The 18,495-nt window shown below is 50.0% G+C and overlaps 1 protein-coding gene across 2 annotated transcripts in view; it reads right to left on the bottom strand.

Moving 5' to 3' along the window:
* Positions 1-18,495, bottom strand: part of CRY2 (cryptochrome circadian clock 2) — a 35,339-nt gene that overhangs the window by 9,326 nt on the left and 7,518 nt on the right. For both annotated transcript variants that reach the window (XM_011963291.1, XM_011963290.1), the window contains exons 2-11: positions 17,031-17,139; positions 14,555-14,697; positions 12,362-12,546; positions 10,961-11,049; positions 6,848-6,988; positions 4,462-4,773; positions 4,074-4,225; positions 3,746-3,948; positions 3,343-3,435; positions 2,045-2,186 (exon numbers count right to left, since the gene is read on the bottom strand). In XM_011963291.1, the coding sequence (XP_011818681.1) occupies positions 2,047-2,186; positions 3,343-3,435; positions 3,746-3,948; positions 4,074-4,225; positions 4,462-4,773; positions 6,848-6,988; positions 10,961-11,049; positions 12,362-12,546; positions 14,555-14,625 (1,386 nt within the window). In that variant the 5' untranslated portion in view covers positions 14,626-14,697; positions 17,031-17,139 and the 3' untranslated portion in view covers positions 2,045-2,046. The remainder of the gene's footprint in view (positions 1-2,044; positions 2,187-3,342; positions 3,436-3,745; positions 3,949-4,073; positions 4,226-4,461; positions 4,774-6,847; positions 6,989-10,960; positions 11,050-12,361; positions 12,547-14,554; positions 14,698-17,030; positions 17,140-18,495) is intronic.

The following is an 18,495-nucleotide window of genomic DNA, read 5'->3' as shown; positions in this document are numbered from 1 at the left end:
AGAAGGAGTTTTGCTCGTCACCCAGGCTAGAGTGCAATGGCGCAATCTAAGCTCACTGCAACCTCTGCCTCCCAGGTTCAAGTGATTCTCTTGCCTCAGCCTCCTGAGTAGCTGGAATTACAGGCATGTGCTACCATTCCAGCTAATTTTCTATTTTTAGTAGACATTGGGTTTCTCCAAGTTGGTGAGGCTGGTCTTGAACTCCCAACCTCAGGTGATCCACCCACCTTGGCCTCCCAAAGTGCTGGGATTATAGGCATGAGCCACTGCGCCCGGCCCAGATTTAATCATTTAATTGATGCAACAGCAACCTAATTTATAGGTGAGGAAACTGAGTCTCATAGCAGTTAAGTCATTTGTACAAGATCACATAAACCTTCAGCTGTTTTTCTTGTCCTAAGTGCCCTGCTCACTGCCTGAATCCAATTCACTTTTCAGGCCCCCTAGTGCAAACTTCTGTGATGTGTTTCCTGATTGTTCCAGACCACACCAGCTCCCTTCTGCTAAGCTTGTATAGTCTGTATCATTTGTCCAGGAATTCTAGGTTATTGCTCCTTTTTATCTAAGCAGACTGTTCAATTCTTGTGGATGGACAGCACATCACATTTTATATGTTTAATGCTCCCCCTTCTTCACCCACCTGCTGGCAACAATTTCATGTTGAATTGGACACCATTAACTTACTAAGCAACCTTGACCCAGACATTTAACCTCTCTGTTCTTTGGTCCTCTCATCCGAAAATCAGTGTCAGCCTGGCAAGTTCCAAATTTGTAATACAGGATGAACTTTGCTTAGTATCACAGAGCTAAGAGATAACTGAGAGAGTAGTAGGTTGCTGGTACTCCCAGGAACAAGACAGCACACATCTGTCCATCAGCAATGACTATGTCAAAGAGCCCAGAAAAGGTGAAGGGTGCAGGCATCAAATGCCCATCTCAGTGAGCACACAAATCCAGACATTCAAACCAGATGGCTGCAGCCTGGCCCTGAAGAAAGAGGGATCTGATAAAAAGAACCTATCAGCTCCATGGAGAAAAGCCACCCTCCATGACGAAGACACGGTGCATAAGGAACAGCCTGAGATGATGACTCAGAGGGGACAGGAATTTACATTTCCCCAAGAGGGGCATAAAAGGCCCTTCCTGCTCTGGGAAAGGAGAAGCCAGTGTTTTGACGACATTTGGGAGGCTTCCAAGATGAGTGCTGCCAGGGAGGTGCAGAGCTGAGGCCACAGGATGGGTGAGAAGGGAGGAGAGGCCGCAAAAGCAAAGATGACAGATTGGGTCTACTGGTCCTCAGGCAGGGCTGGACTGAGTGAGACACAGCACAACCCTCTGTCCAGGCTTCTCAAGGTCAGTGCTGCCCTCCACTGGCTGGCCTACAGAACACAGCCTGTCGGACAGCAGGGGGCCTGGAGCAGCCTCAGACCCTGCAATGGGCCTTTTCCCCACTGCTTCACACACAGGTCTCAGCTTTCTTTTTGAGCGTGACTCACTTTAATAGGTAGAAAGTGCCACCCCTTGCCCCCATGCCTCCCTTTTTCCCTTAGCTAGCAAAAAAAAAAAAAAAAAAAAAAAAAAAAAAACAGAAAAGGGCTTGACTTTTAAATCTCTGATAAAAGTCAGAATGGTGGGATTTTTGAGCTGAAATCCTAAAAGTCATGCAGTCCTACCAGACTGTTATTATTATTGTTTTTCGAGATGGAGTCTCACTATGTTGGTTTGACCAGGTTGGTCTTGAACTCCTGGCCTCAAGTGATCCTCCCACCTTGGCCTCCCAAGGTGCTGGGATTACATGCATGAGCCACCACAGCTGGCCCAATGGTAAAGGTCACACGGATATGATCCAGAAAGTACTCATTCCCTGAGCCAGGATTGAACCCGGCTGCCACCGTAAAATGGTAAAGCTTTAGTAGCTGAGCATTGGGTGGTCCCACCAGATTTTCATCAAGTTTGTTATGTTTTAACTTTCAGTCGGCAGGGCAGTAGGCGCCCCCACTCCCACCTTCCTTCCTGAGGTTGAATCTAGACTGCTGTCACTCACTCTCAGGCATCCTTGCTTGGCAGCTCGGGGGTTGGCAACTCTGCCACCCTGGCCCGTTTGCTGAGTTCTTCACCAGGTGGTTCCTCAGCTGCTTCCAGCTTGCGTTTGGGGGATGCTGGGCCACTGGGTAGTGGTTTTGGGCCTGTAGGGAAGCGTGTCAAAGGGTCACACAGACTGTGCATGCAGCCAAAATGACCCCACACTATGCAGCAGCAGCTCTTTAGGGGACAGGTAGCACACTCATCAATGGAATGCCAGCATGCTGCTCCTCAGACTTGCCCCTTGGCCTTGCTTTCAGCAGTGACTTTGCCTGGAAATGTCCAAGGAGAACATGACCGAGCAGTCCTGCTGGTATCAGGGCCAGCTTTTGGGCCCCAAATGGCATGGGCTGTGGGCCAGAGACTGACTTGGCCTGCCTGCTGTCCTTGCTTTGAAGGTGAGGCATTCCCTCTGCAACCCTGAATCAGCCTCCCTGAGCAGCAAAGAGCAGGGACCCTGAGAAGGAGGCATGCTGCCCATGGAGGCAGCCTAGCTGGCCCAACTAGAAAAACCTGTGTTCGTGCCATCTGATGTTACTCATCTTCATCCCCAAGAAGGGAGGAGGCTCCAAATGCAGCAAATCTGTCCAGTCTTTCTCCGTGTGGCCACCGCCCTGTCTGTGCTGCCTCCTCTTTGGCCTCCCTATGCCCGCTCTGGCCTACACTGTCCAATCTCCACCCAGCAGTCCAGGGAGTTTTTTCAGACCTAAGTCCGATGATGCCCTGCCCTACTGACCATCCTTCAGTGCACTGAAGGCTGAATCCTAGTCCTCATCTCGGACATCAGGCCTGCCACATGCTGCTCATGCTGTATCTTGTCCTCATCTCCCCAGCTCCTCACTGGGACATGCCGCCACACTGACCTCCCTTCAGTTCCTTGAATGGGCTAAGCTCGGTACTGTTTGTGAGCTTTTTCTTGCTACTCCCTCTGTCTGGAATGGTATTTTCTCAGTGTGTGGCAGGCCTGGCTACTGCTCATGACATGGGTCTCTGCTTACAGAGGTGTTCCCCGACTGCTCCAATCTCAAGTGATGCAGAAGAAACCTTTCTTTCCCAGTCCCTCTGTCAAGGCACTTGACTTTCTTTTCCTCCAAAGCACTTGTTATCTGAAATGATCCGACTTGGTTCCTTTACTATCTGACTGCCCTGGGTGGAATATAAGCTCCACTGGGCAAGGCCTCCTTCTGGCCTCAGTCCTGAATGACTGAAGTGGTGGCACAGGCCACAGGAGGCCATTGGAGGCTGGCTGCTGCTGCTCACCTGCACTGTTCACGCTCCCAGCCTGGCTCGAGCTGGGCTCTGCCACAGGGTGACTGAGGTCTTCCACACAGGAAGGGACAGATGCCAGTAGACCTGGGAGAGAGGCGGGGAGTAATCAGAGTGCCATCCCGCAGGATTGCAGAGGGTTACAGGGAAGGATGAAGCAAGCTGGGGTGGGGAGGGTAGGAGCAAGACACTGAGGTTCCATTTCTTCCCACTGCCCTACAACTACTCAGGGAGGCCCAGTCCATTCCAGCCTGCAGTGTCCCATACCCAGAGAAGGTGTCAACCTGAAAGTCAGCACTCAGCCTCCCTTTGCAAGTATCTGCACATCCCCATCTGGCACCCCCGAGCCCGCAGGTGCTGTCCTTCCCTTCGGTGAGCTAGGCGTTTGTGTCCTTACAGAGTCCCCGGTAGCGCGAGAGCTGCTGGTAAATCTGCTTCATTCGTTCAATGTTCAGCCGGCTGGTCTCGGCATGGTTGACGATGGGCCGTGGGTAGTCCACACCAATGATGCACTTGGCTGCCTTCTGAATTGACTCTGGGGCATTCCAGGGTTCATAGATGTATCGAGAGGGGAACCCTTTCAATTTTGGCAGGTATCGCCTGAAATAAGACACACCAGATGACCCGTCAGCATACCTAGACCCTCCTTCAAAGGGCCCAGGGTATCCCATCCTAGCAGGAGGCCACAGTGGTCAGAAGCCAGAGAGCGTGGTCTGCATCCTCACCTGATGTAGTCTCCACTGGGGTCTGTGCGACGGCCGAAGCCCACAGGGCAGTAGCAGTGGAAGAACTGCTGGAAGAAAGCACTGCAGGACAGCCACATCCAGCTGCCTGCGTTCACGCTGAAATCTGCATCCAGGAGCAGCTCATCAAATACCTAGATAGGGGAGAGGATGATCAGCCTCCTTGGGGATCTGCTGCCATATTTTTTCCCCAAGTCACCACAGCGCCCCCAGGAGCCAGAGCCCTTCTGCTGAAGGCAAGCCACAGAGGATCTGGAAGGGATCACTTGGACCCAGAAATCCCACCCCATCCCTCAGCTCAGAAGGGGGCTGCCCTTTGCTGGTCCTGACCAGAGGGTACGGGCCAGCTTTTCACTGAGAGAGCACTCACCCGGACCCCGCTCTCCCAGCTGACCCAGAGGTCCCCGCGGGTCAGGAAGCAGGCCACGGCGTGCCGGGCCAGGTGATGGATCCAGCCCTCCTGCCTCAGTTGAGTCATGATGGCATCGATCCAAGGGAAGCCTGTCTTGCCCTCGGCCCACTTGGCCAGGGCCTCAGGATTGCGGTCCCAGGGAATCTGGATGCAGATGGGGTTCCCCTCCATGCGGTCAAACCTGGGGTTGTTGGTAGCTGCCGTGTAGAAGAACTCCCGCCATAGGAGTTGCCCAAATAGGGAGAGGGGAGGTGTGCTGTTTCGCTTCACCTGAGGGGTAGGGGTGGCACAGAGATACAAACACTCACCCAGCTCTTAGCATGATGCCTCTCAGGTCTCTTCTACAAAGGAATCTGGGCCCTCCACAGACCTGGCAGCTCAACTCCCAGATGTGGAGGGACTGTCCCCTAGAAGTGGCACAGTGTGCCTGCAGGTGCAAACCCAGGCCCTGCCTGCACTGTGCCACTGCTCTAAGCAAGAGGAAAGCTACAGAGGGCTGGGCAGCAGGAAGGGCCTCACCACATGAATCTACACTAGGACTCAAACTTCCCAAGGCTCGTCATGCTCCTTGTCCTCAGAGTTCCTTGTTTGGGTCCACCTTCTAGAAAGTCAAAAGGAGTTTTCCTATCAGCGCACATGAAAAATACTCAGTCTGGGCCGGGCGTGGTGGCTCACGCCTGTAATCCCAACACTTTGAGAGAGGCCGAGGCGGGTGGATCACAAGGTCAGGAGATCGAGATCATCCTGGCTAACATGGTGAAACTCCGTCTCTACTAAAAAATACAAAAAATTAGCCAGGTGTGGTGGCAGGTGCCTGTAGTCCCAGCTACTGGGGAGGCTGAGGCAGGAGAATGGCATGAACTGGGGAGGCAGAGCTTGCAGTGAGCCAAGATTGCGCCACTGCACCTCCAGCCTGGGCGGCAGAGCGAGACTCCGTCTCAAAAAAAAGAAAGAAAAATGCTCAGTCTGGATTTTGGTTGAATAAGTTACACACACAGCCTGGATCTGGGGCCATAAGGTAATTAAGAAATCAGACCTCCAAGCAAATAATGACTTCCCTAAAGTCACAAGATTACTCACCAAACTGGCAAAGCTATCCCATGCCACAAAATCTCAATAATGGCAAGGATAAGGAGAAAACATTAAAAAATGTAGATGGAGCCAGGTGTGGTGGTTCACATCTGTAATCCCAGCACTTTGAGAGGCTGAGGTGGGTGGATGGCTTGAGCCCAGGAGTTTGAGACCAGCCTGGGCAACATGGCGAAACCCAGTTTCTACAAAAAAATACAAAAGATTAGCCAGGTGTGGTGGCATGCACCTATAGTCCCAGCTACCGGGGAGGCTGAGGTAGGAGGATCATCTGAGCCCAAAAAGTTGTGGCTGCAGTGGGCTATGTTCACACCACTGCACTCCAGCCTGGGTAACAGAATGAGATCCTGTCTCAAAAGCAAACAAACAAACAAACAAACAAATGTAGACACAACGGCTAAGCATGGTGGCTCACAGCTATAATCCCAGCACTGTGGGAGGCCAAGGGAGGATAATTGCTTGTGCCCAGGAGTTCGAGACCAGCCTGGGCAACATAGCAAGACCCTATCTCTACAAAGAATGTAACAAATTAGCTCTACTTGAGAGGCTGAGGCAGGGTGATTGCTTGAGCCCAGGAGTCCAAGGTTGCAGTGAGCTGTGATTAGGTCACACTACACTAGCCTGGGAAACAGAGCTAGACTTTGTCTCTTAAATAAACAACAGAAACAAAAAACAGGCACAAGATGATCACTCTGAATGTTGACTGTGTTGCCCTCTCTCCTTCTGGGGACAGTTAACACAGGCTTATTTGCTTCTTGTCTATATAGTACAGCTCTGTGTGCAGCCCCTCCAGACCACTCCCTCCATCGCTGATGGGCAACTGCTGTTTCTGGACTCCCCTTTTGAATGCTGTGGACACAGCCTCAGAGTGGGCAGCTATGCTCTTCCACTTCAGACTGGCTCCAGCCTCACCCTTTCCATGCCTGTCACCCTGGGGACCTTGCCCCCGTCCACCAGCTGCCGGAGGATATGCCACCTCTAGGGTCACACCTGAGGCCTGCTTTTCTGCCTGTCCTTATTCTCTACATGATGGTCTGGGCTTCATTCTGGTGGGCAGTTCACTCTGTGCTTGGCTCTGCCCTCTTGGATATTGACTCTTCTCTCCTCCTCTGGACTATCCACATACACTTAGGCCTTTCCAGGGGCCACAGCCCAACCCCCTCCCACCAGTGCCTTTTTTAGGGTGACTGACAAGCCCAAAAGGCCTGGCTGCAGCAGGCCTTAGCTGCAATGTGGGCACGTACGTCCCCCTTACCTTTTTGTACAGGTCCCACAGGCGGTAGTAGAAGAGGCGGCAGGAGAGACAACCAAAGCGCAGGTAGGGGCTGAGGCCCGTGGGGCTGGCCAGGAGGGAGTTGGCATTCATTCGGGGTCTCTCATAGTTGGCAACCCAGGCCTACAGCGGAAAGAGAAGGTGGTAAAAGGAAAGGCCTGGATGTTACAGAGGAAAAAATGGAGGCATTGGGTGGTTAAGGAACTTGCCTACAGTCACAGAACAGCCAGCCATGGAGCCAGCACTTGAACACTGTGCTTGTCCAGCTGATTTTGAAATGGAACCACCATCAGACCAAACAACGAGGCCATGTCCTTCCCTGACTTGCTCTTTAATTTGCAGGGTGATTGTGAACACGTTATTACATCCCTCAGCTACGTATCTATTAAATAGGAACAAAATTTCCAGTCTCCTGCAGATTAAAATGAGTTATGAAAGATTCTGAAAGCACTGAACGAACTCTCTAATTATACAGCAGGAAACACGGCTTCTACTTTACAGAAGAGAATATCTCTCTCAGTCCGTTCTCCAGTCACTAGTGGCCCTGAGGTTATATTATAGACACCAGGGACTTCGCACTATTGCTCAACAGCAGCTGGGGAAGGAGGAAACTTCCAATCCATTCCTGGGGACCAATGGAGTCATTCATTTCTGGGGCCATGTGTCATATAACATTATCAGCCATGTTTTTATCATCACTGGTTGCTGGCATAGGACTTTACTTTCCTGACTCACTGTTCCATGCAGTCTCTCATGACTTTTTTTTTTTTTTTTCCTGAGACAGAGTTTTGCTCTTGTGGCCCAGGCTGGAGTGCAGTGGCACGATCTCGGCTAACTGACACCTCCGCCTCCCAGGTACAAGTGATTCTCCTGCCTCAGCCTCCCAAGTAGCTGGAATTACAGGTGTGCACCACCATGTCCAGCTAATTTTTGTATTTTTAGTAGAGACGGGGTTTCACCACGTTGGCCAGGCTGATCTTGAACTCCTGACCTCAGGTGATCCACCCACTTCGGCCTCCCAAAGTGCTGTGATTACAGGCATAAGCCACCGCGCCTGGCCTATTTTCACTTTCTTAACTTCCAACATCCTTTACTCCTCTCTCCATGATACTGTTTCACAACCTTGACTCTCTTCAGGCCTCCTGCTCCACACTCTGCTGGATACAGAAGCCATCAGGTGGGAAACACCTCTGCTTTCAGCCATTAAATCTACAAAGTCACCTGCACCCACACCTACCCCTCTTCCTCCTCCCCTCCTGTGACTCCGCCCAAGGCCAAGACCTCCGGCTGCTCTGGAAGCCCCCTTTCTTCCTTCTCTTGCATGTTCAACCTCTTTCTTTCTAAGTCTTCACTCCCAAAACATTGAGGAAATAATCTCGTCTCTCCTTTTTGCAAAGACAACAAAATAAAAACAAAGCGCTTCTGGCAACCCTGTAGGGTCTTGGGTCCTTTTTCCTCCTTCACAACCCACCTCTCTGCATTTCCCCTCCCCTACCTCCAAATTTCTGGCCGACCCCATTCTGGCTTCTGCCTTGGCCACCTGACAAGGCTGGCTCCCACAAGTCTCCTGTGACTTCTGTGCCACTGAGTCCTGTAGGCACTTTCTGTCCTTGTATTTTGGGATCTCTCAGCAGCGCTGCACCTGCTGACTGTGCTGTCTTACCCTCTCGATTCCTTGGCCTCTGTGACTCCACATCGCCTGGTATCTCCCGGCCGCCTGGCGCTCTTGGTCTTTCACCAGCTCCATGTCCTCTACCTCTCCCTTAAATGTGGGCACCCAGGGCTCAGTCCTAGGTTCTCTACTCAACTGTGTGCCTCGGCAAGCTTATTAAGGCCCATGGCTCCCAGTTCCACCCCTTTGCACACAATCACTACATCCATACCTCTAGCCCAGGCTGCTCCACCCAGCTGCCTGCTAGAAACCTCTACTTGGCTGCCTCTCAGGCACCTCAAGGTGGACGTGCCCTTTTCTTGCTTTAAAACCACACTCCCACTGGCCTCCCTACCTCAAATAATACACTGCTGGCTACTTAGCTGCCCAAGGCACAATCCTTTATCCCCTCACCAAGTCCTGTCAATTCTACTGCCCAAATATTTCCAAATCTGTCCTTTTCTTTCCATTCCCTGCTGCCACCAACCTGGTTCAGGCTAGGTCATATCTAGACTGGACAATTGTGACAGCCTCCTGACTGGCCTCCCTGCATCCACTCCCATCCCCTGCTAACTTGTTCTCCACACTGCGACCAGAGTGATGTAACGCCTGTTGCTCGGGATAATGTGCACAGTGGGCTTCCTGTTGCTCTGAGGACAGAGCCCAAATCTTCACGAAGGCTTTTGTGGCTCCCCAGCATCCAGGTCTTTCCAGCTCTGTCTCTTGCCCCTACTCTTTTTTTTCGAGACAGGGTCAGGGTGGAGTGCAGTGGTGCGATCTCAATGCATTTGAACCCTCTGCCTCGCACTGCCCCTCCTCTTTACGCATCTGTTCTCACTGGCCTTTGCCTATGCACAAGCAGCTGCTTCTGGACCCGCTGCCTTCCTTTCCCTCAACTTCACCTGGTTAACTGAAACTCTTCCTTCAAGTCGCAACCTCAAGGCCTCCTCCTCTGCAGGTAACCCCTGTGGTATCAGGTTAAGCACCTCTAACAGACATTAGGGATTTTTGCCTGCACATACATTTGCTAGACCCCCACTTTTAAAACATTTTTATTTTGAATGAAACAATGGATACAGACAATCACACATGTGTGACTTAATGAATTATTCTAAGGCAAACCACCAAGGTTTGGGAAACAGCTTTGACAGCCACCCCAAGAGTCTACGTGCTCATCCCAGAAATAGTCCCCTCCTGTCCCCCAACATGTATAACCCCTACCTCAGCTTTTATAATAAACACTTTCTGCATTTCTGAAATGTTTACATTTTTCTATTTTGGCAAAACATGTTTGAAAGGAAGGACTTTATTTTTTCACAGTTATTCCTTGTGTCAAGTAGCTTCTTTTTTTCACCCAAATGTGCATTCCTACGTGTTGCAATTTAGTCTTGGCCATTTAAAAAACTTTATTTCTGCCTGAGTGCGGTGGCTCACGCCTGTAATTCCAGCACTTTGGGAGGCCAAGGCAGGAGAATCACTTGAGGTCAGCAGTTGGAGACCAGCCAGGCCAACATAGTGAAACCCCGTCTCTACTAAAAAGACAATTAGCCAGGCGTGGTGGCATATACCTGTAATCCCAGCTACTCAGTTTTCTTTTTTTTTTTTGAGATGGAGTCTCACTCTGTCACCCAGGCTGGAGCGCAGTGGCGTGATCTCATCTCACTGCAACCTCCACCTCCCAGGTTCAAGCGATTCTCATGCCTCAGCCCCGAGTAGCTGGGATTACAGGCACACGCCACCACGCCCGGCTAAGTTTTGTATTTTTAGTAGAGATGGGGTTTCACCATATTGGCCAGCCTGGTCTCGAACTCCTGACTTCAAGTGCTCCACCCACCTTGGCCTCCCAAATTGCTGGGATTCTTTTTCCTTTTTGTAATAATCTGTAATAATCTGTAATAATCTTACAGATTTTACTGACCAGATATCCTCTTAGTAGGGTGAATCTGCCCACAGATCAAAGAAAAGCAATCCGACACAGCTTTAGAATAACATAGAACATGGTCTTACTATATTATAAGGTGAGCATTCCTAATTCAAGACTCTAAAATCTGAAACACTTTTGGTCCCAAGCACTTTGGATAAGGGATACTCAACCTGTAATTACTAACTTTGTGACCTCAGGCACGTTACTTAACCTCTTTAAGCCTCAATTTTGTAATCTGTAGAATGAACAGCTTAATACCTACCTTGTAGGGCTGTTGGAAAGATGAAAAGAAATGCCAGCAGGTACTTGACTTAGAAATGCCAAGCCTAGTGACCAGCACATGGTAAGTACTCTCTAAATGGTAGCTGCTATTAGTGTTGCTGTTGCTATGGCCATCAGGAGGATAGGAGGATTTTTCATTTTCCAACCAGTGTGAGCTAAGAGAGACTAAAGGACATGGACATCCCCTGCTGTGTGGACATCAGTATCTGCAGCTCTGTGTCTCAGAAACGGCCCATACCTTCCGTTCCAAGTGCTTATCCAGGCGGGCCAGAGCTTCTGTCTCTCCTCCCTGCCAGACAGCTGGACCAAGTCCTTCAGTGGGGAACCCTGAAGAGAAGAAAGGGTCACAAGACAGGAGGTTTGACCATTTCAGTGATAGCCCGGCACGGCTGTTCTGTTATTTGAACTTTATGAGAACTGAACCATAGTGTCTCGGTGCTACTGGGGGTGAGGCAATCCTTAAAGTTTTAGCGTTTTCTAGGTCAACTTGGTTCTCCTCCCACAGTCACTATTTTCTCTGCTTTCCCCTGCACCCTCATCACTCCAGGCAGGTGAGAACAATCCTGGACCTCCTGCCTTTTCAGATTAGCTGGCAACTGTGGTTTTCAGGTGAAAAAGGCTAATAGCTTTGTTCAGATCAAAAGATTTGAGGGGTGGCTCACATCTGTAATCCTAGCATTTTGGGAGGCCAATGCGGGTGGATCACTTGAGGTCACGAGTTTGAGACCAGCCTGGCCAACATGGTGAAACCCTGTCTCAGCCGGGCGTGACGGCTCACATCTGTAATCCCAGCACTTTAGGAGGCCCAGGAGGGCAGATCTCGAGGTCAGGACATCGAGACCATCCTGGCTAACACGGTGAAACCCCATCCCTACTAAAAATACAAAAAATTAGCCGGGTGTGGTGGCGAGCGCCTGTAGTCCTAGCTAATCGGGAGGCTGAGGCAGGAGAATGGCATGAACCCGGGAGGTGGAGCTTGCAGTGAGCCGAGATTGTGCCACTGCACTCCAGCCTGGGTGACAGAGACTCCGTCTCAAAAAAAAAAAGAAACTCCGTCTCTACTAAAAATACAAAAATTAGCCAGGCATGGTGGCAGGTGCCTGTAGTCCCAGCTACTCAGGAGGCTAAGGCAAGAGAATTGCTTGAACCCGGGAGATGGAGGTTGCAGTGAGCCAAGACTGTGCTACTGCACTCCAGACAGGGCAGACTCCATCTCAAAAAGAAAAAAAAAAAAGAAAGAGGGGTGGTAAAAGAGTGTAGTTAGTAACCTGAGAGGATGACAGACTCCCTGCTTTCAATAGAAGCAGTACAAGCTATACTGTTACTGAGAAGCCCACAGACACCAGCACCAGGCAGTGCCTGTATTGTCTGTGAGAGGGAAGTAGAAAAATAGAGGCACAATCTAGAACCAGAAACAGAAGATTACATGTATGAGTATGAACAGAACACATACTAGAAGGACATAGTTTAAAATTAATTGTGGTTACCTCTGGGTGGTGGAGTAATAGTGACTGCCATTTCCATCTTTGTTTTCCTGTGCTTTCTAACCTTTCTATAATAACATGCATTACTTTGACAAAGAATTTCTTTACACAAAAGGAGGCACCAGCACAAGCGGCTCTGGGCAGGAAGTACGTACCCAGCTCCTCCAGGGAGGGCACACCGTAGGTCTCGTCGTGGTTCTCCTGGATCTCGGCCCTGCAGCTCTCCATCTGCTGACTGGTCACCGAGCCCACTGGCTTCCTGGGCAGCTCCATGCGGCTGATGATGGCCTGAAAGCGCTTGTATGTAAGGGGTGGCTTCTGCCCATTCAGCTCAATGATCCTGGGAAGCCCAAAGCACAACTAGTGTTACCCACAAGGCCCTGTGATTTGGGTCACTGCCCACCCAAAAAAGAACCCAGACTCTGAAGGTTTGAGGGTGGCTTTCCTCCACGCCTGTGAGTGGATGAGGCGTGGGACCTGTGAGTCCCACGGAAAGGAGGGGGCAAGGAAGGCCGCATCTCCATTTTACTGAGAGGGAAAATAAAGCCCACAGAGCTGGAGCAGGTGCCTCAGTAATGGAGCAAGGCAGGGCCAGAGCTGGGACTCAATTCCAGGTTCCCTGGTGTTGACGCAGAGCTGCCTAAAGACAGAGACTGAACATATCTCTAACCACAGAAAAATCCCTACTAACCAGCCTGGCACTTGGCCTATCTGTCCAGGCTATGGGAATCCCCATAGGCCTCTACCACCATGTAAGCCCTGGAGAAAGTTCTTTCATAAGAGCTGAAGACATGTTTTTTTCTTTTTTTTCCTTTTTTTTTTACTCTAACATCATAAGGAATAGCAGACATGTTCCTTTCTTGGAAAATCATCCCCTTCTTAGCTCTCTGTATAGAACAGAGAGCTGGAGGACAGCTTATCCTCCCAAATACAGAGACTGGGGCTAGAGTTCATAGCCACAACTGATAGTTAAAGAGTGTCTTGTAGTTTACAAAGTATTTTTCATGACCAAGGGAACATAACTGCACTCATGCAAGAAGGAAAGAGTATCAGAGGGTAAAGAACAGAATGGAGGTTGTTTATATAAGGATGAATTAGGATGGTATGGAGTCACATTCCCGGGGCTCTTCCTGGCTAAGAAGTAGCTTACGCAAGGCCCATCTGGCTGGGTGAGTTCATTTCTCAGTTTGCTCTACCTCGCTCTCCCCGCGTTAGTGGAGATATATGGTCGGCTGCTGCCTCTGCTGTGCCTCCCCCTCCTCTGGCACGCAGCAGGAGGAGGATCTCCACACCCAGCCTTTCCTCCTGAGGGCCCGGCTCACGTGCACAGCTGTGTGACCTGGCTTCTTGGCAGCCAGCACTGGGTTGGGGAGTGGGGGTGGGGAGCGGCGGCGGCTGCTGGCTTGGCAGCAGCAGCAACAGCAACAGCAGCAGCAGCAGCAGGAGGGTGACAGCTCTGGCATGGCAGGGAAGGGGAGGAGAGGATTTCCTCCTAGAATCTCTGCAAGCACAGAGGCTGCCACCAGGGGAGGAGGCTCCTCTGTAGTTAGCAGCTCCCTGCAGGGATCTCTAGAGCCCTCCCCACCACCAAGCAACATGGCCTGGAAACCCAGATAGTCATAGAGCCTGGGGAACTCTTTCTTTTTGACACAGGATCTCACTCTGTCACCCAGGCTGGAGTGATGTGGCACGATCACAGCTGATGGCAGACTCAAGCCCCTGGGCTCAAGTGATCCTCCCACCTCAGACTCCTCAGTAACTGGCACTACAGGCATGTGCCACCATGCGTGGCTAATATATTTCTTTATTTTTAGTAGAGACGAGGGGTCTCACTATGTTGCCCAGGCTGATCTTGAATTCCTGAACTCATGTGATCCTCTCACTTGGGCCTCTCAAAGTGCTAGGATTAAATGTGTCCGCATGCCCAGCCTAGGAACTCATCTTAGGTACAAAAGCTGGACTTGTGTGAACAGAGGTCTGTTGGAGGGGTAGCAGACAGGGTCCACTGAGGTCAGAGGGCAGCTGTTGTGCAGGATGGAAGTGGGAGTAGGAGGCATAGGTAGGACTCGGGCATACTAGGAGCAGATCTGTAGACACCCTGAGTGTGGGTCCTCACTGCTTCCATGCCTTGGGCCTGACAAGCCTCTCTGCCACCCCAATCGGGTAAAGCTCTTCGTGACCTGTTCTATAGGCCCTGACTCTGGCCTATTCTCCACCAGCTTCTAGAAGATGCCATGCCTCCTGGGTCAGGTGGCCCTAATGCTGAACCTCTCTGAGTTTCACTCAGCAAGGGCCCAAATTACTAACTCTCACAATTGGTAACCTGACCCCTGGGCCCCATCTCTTACCTTTCCAGGTCATAGAGTGTATGAGAGTTCTCAGTCACTACTTCCACACCAGCCTCCTTGGCCATCTTCATGATGGCTGCATCTCGTTCTTTCCCAAAGGGTTCAGAGTCATATTCAAAGGTCAAGCGGGTCACTCCCCATTCCTGTGGGGAGAGGATCTGTTATGCTCGACACTGTGTTTGGGGAGGAGGTGGAAGCTGGACTCTTAGTTCCTTCCTGGGAGAGAACAGAGCTAGTCTAGAGACCTGTCTGATGGGCAGTAAACAAACTAGGAACAGGGATTTGATCTGGAAAGCAAACAAGTTGAGGTTCAGAAAGTTTGAGGACGCAGGCAGTATGGTGAAGCCAACAGCACAGCAACAGTGGAGTCGGAAGAGAGGTAGGCAGCCTTGTGCACTTGCTGTGTCCTTGAGGTAGGAGAATGCGGCAGGAGGCTATAAATACAATGCTCCTGGGAGACCCCCCAGTCCCAGAGAGTGGCACTGACTCACGAGTGGGACAGGACCACAGCCTTCCACCTGCTCAGCAAGCTTTTCCCAGAGCTCCTCACAGCCCTGCAGACTTGTGGCCTAGTTTTCTTGGCAGAGTTGTGCTATGTGAAGTGTCTTAATTGTTTCCACAGCAACACTCCTGAGGCCAATAGCAAACAGAGCTAATAGGTTCCAGCCCTGAGAGAGTCAGGAAAGGAGAAGCGATCCTTAGTCTGGAGGTCAGAGGAAACTGACCAGAGGGGCTGCATGTCGGAAAGAAGGAAGTTCTTTCCTAAGCCTTTAGTCATTTCTGGTAGGAATTTCTAGATCTCATAGCAAGCTAGTCCAGTGAATGGTTGTACAGACAACCCACAGAAAACCCTAGAGCATGCAACTTGCAAGAAGAAAAACACATTCTCCAAAGTCTCTGGTCATGGTCTCTCAAAGCTCTGAACCACAGGGGCAAATGTCCTGGCCATGTACAGACTGGTCTGGTCCTGACTCAGCCCTGCCTGGGGAGCGGGTCCTTAGCAGGGCCAGTTATCCCTCATTCGAGGATACCAGCATTAAACATTGATTGAGCCCTTGCTGTAAGTCAGGTACCATGCTTACAGTTCATATAGATTACACCACCGAATACTCATTGTAACCTGTGAACAATAACAGTATTATTAAATGACATTTTCTCCAAGAAGCCTTCTTGACCTCCTCCTTCAGTATAATTCTTCTGTACCTTGTCTTTTTTCCACTGCAGCATGTATTATATGACAGTGATACACTTGCCTGTTTCCCCCATTAGTGTGAACTCTCAGAGCAGAAACCATGTTGTCTTGCTCATCATCATTATCCTTATACCTAGTATGGGGCCTAGTACCTAGCAGAAGCTCAATAAAAATACATTAAATGACTGAATGGATGACCCAGCTATAGCTCTGGGCTAGAAGTGGGTTGGCCTCTGAGTTGCTGGGGAAGAGAAGGGCAATGTCGAGGGGAGAAGGGAGGCAAATGTATTTATATGGTATGGTGGGTGAGGACACAGCTCTAGAGTCAGAATCCAAGATCATCACTTGTTAACTTCACAACCAATTATTGTTTCCTCACCTATAAATCGGGATAGCAGTAGCCACCTCTTAGGCCTGCTGTGAGGAAGAAGTGAGTTGATGTAAACAAACACTGGGAACAGCGCTTGACTCATAGGCAGCCCTCAATGAATGTGGGCAATTACTAGCACTGTGTGATTTGTACATGTATGCGCAATTATGTGTGGGGGTGCGGGGAGGGGAACTGAAGGATGATGTATTCACTAAGCTGTTTGCCTCGACATGACTTTTCCTTTTGTTTTGGAATTAGGGTGGAGAGGGGCAAGACAATCACTGTGTGCTGCTGAGGATGATGGCAGTCTGTCCCAGAGCCCTCTGTCCACGAGTTCCTGTGCTTCTGTGTGGGCCTTAGAATACACTTTTAAAAGGGATTGAGGGAAAAGTAGACTGGCCTCCTGATACTTCAAACAGAAACCTATGTGGCACCAAAATGAAGATTTCTATCAATCATTTACCCCATGGGAAACAAGAAAGCTTCCTCAGAAAGGCTGACTTTTCCCAATAAGCAGAGCAAAGCAAGATGGGAAACACACCTTGCTATAAATGAAACCCCACCCTCAAAGTCTTGGCCTAGAAGGAACCCTAATAAATCTTGCTGGCTTGAGCCAAGAAAACATCGACAGAAGCCAGTGGCATCCGGGGTGGAATGACTTACCACATCCTATGTCTGGACTGAGCTGACAGCTTTCCAACAAGACACTGGTTTCCCAGAATTTTTTTCCTTAACACCGTTTCCATTCCAAGAGAAAGCTAACTGGCTGCTTTTGCTCCCAACTTCTTTAGCAACAACAGCCAGACCAGCCCTGATGTTTCCATTCCCTCAGTCGGAATATCATCTCACTCAGCCTGTGGGGAAACCCTCAGGGACAGAATCTCACTGTCTTGTCTGGGGCTCTGCACGCTTACCTTGAACAGCCTTGGGAACACGTCGGCTGGCTGTCCCCGGACTACAAACAGGCGGGAGTTCAGTTTCCTTAAACTTGTGTCCAAATCTTCCAGAGACTGAAGTAGGAACCTGCAGAGTTCACACAGGCCTTGTTAGTAATAACATCATGAAGAGTGGCTCTCTTTCCTAACAAAGCAGGGAGAAACTGGTTTGCTGTTTATGCCCAACAGGCAGCCTCATGATCACTAGGGCTGGAGAGGCCAGGGTTCCAGCCCAGGAGGGATGTGGTAGTGGATCAGCGCTGCTCTGCTTCAAATCCTGGCCTTGCCACTTACTAGCTGTGTGACTTTAGGCAATCACCTAACCTCTTTGCCTGTTTTCTCACCGGTAACATGAAGCTGATGTTAGTACCTCGTAAAATTGCTAAGAAAAGAAAATCGAATAATGTGTGAAAAACATTTAGCACCGTGCTTGGCACACAGACATCACGAGATAAATGTGTTGTTCCTAGTGTGGTGTTTCTGTGTGATCAGAGGCAAGTCACTTACTCCCTCGCAGTCTCGGGGGCCAGACGTAAGTATCTGCTCAGCATGAGGTTGTTGTGAGACACACATGGGAGCCATCTGAAAAGCCAGTGCAATACCATGGTATGAAGCTTTAAGGTCCTCTTAGCAGAGGACCAGACTGCCATAGCCGGGAAAATCCTCCTTACTCTGGTGGAAAAGACTCCTTGACTCTCTGCATGCATGCTGTGGGCCATGCGTATTTCTGTTGCCACAGCCTCACAGCCCGCAATGGGTCCCTAGTTCCCACAGCTTTGTTTGGCAGGTGGCTTACTCTCCAGGCTTCTCCAGGGTTCTGGTGATCAGGTTCTCATCCCAAGAAGGAGAAGGCTTTAAAAGGTACTTCTCAATAGCTATCTTCACATTTTTGTGGGGGTGGGGATGGGGAAGACTACAGATAGGCAAGAACTTCAGCAGCAGACCTGGATCACCAGGGGAAAGGGAAAGGAAATTAACATTTGCTGAGTGCCTTCAGTGTTTTATTTTTAAGTTAAATTAACATTATAACCAAATAAACTATTCATGTGGCTCAAAATTCCAGAGACAAAGCAGTACACAGTAAAAAGGGTTTTCCCCTCCCTCCCTCCCCAGAGGCAACCAAGGTTATCAATGGGATTTTGGTTCTGTCATGCTTTTTAAGTGCATTTCTGCATTTAAATCTCTCAACCGTTTTGAAGGAAATAGTACCATCCTTATTTTATAGATGAGGAAACTGAGACACTCAGAGGTAAATTAATTTGTCTAAGACCATAGCTGTTAAGTGACAAAGCTGGGGATTCAGGAACCTAAGGTTCCTGAATCACTCTGACACCCACATTTTCCTCTCTGTGCCCTTTTTTTTTTTTTTTGAGACAGAGTCTTGCTCTGTCGCCCAGGCTGGAGTGCAGTGGCGTAATCTTGGCTCACTGCAACCTCCCCATCC

Source organism: Colobus angolensis, unplaced genomic scaffold (genome assembly GCF_000951035.1).
Source record: "Colobus angolensis palliatus isolate OR3802 unplaced genomic scaffold, Cang.pa_1.0 Scaffold61, whole genome shotgun sequence".
In the NCBI taxonomy this organism is placed as follows: domain Eukaryota; kingdom Metazoa; phylum Chordata; class Mammalia; order Primates; family Cercopithecidae; genus Colobus; species Colobus angolensis.
The sequence above is the reverse complement of the archived record's forward strand: the minus strand, read 5'-3'. Positions and strand labels throughout refer to the sequence as shown.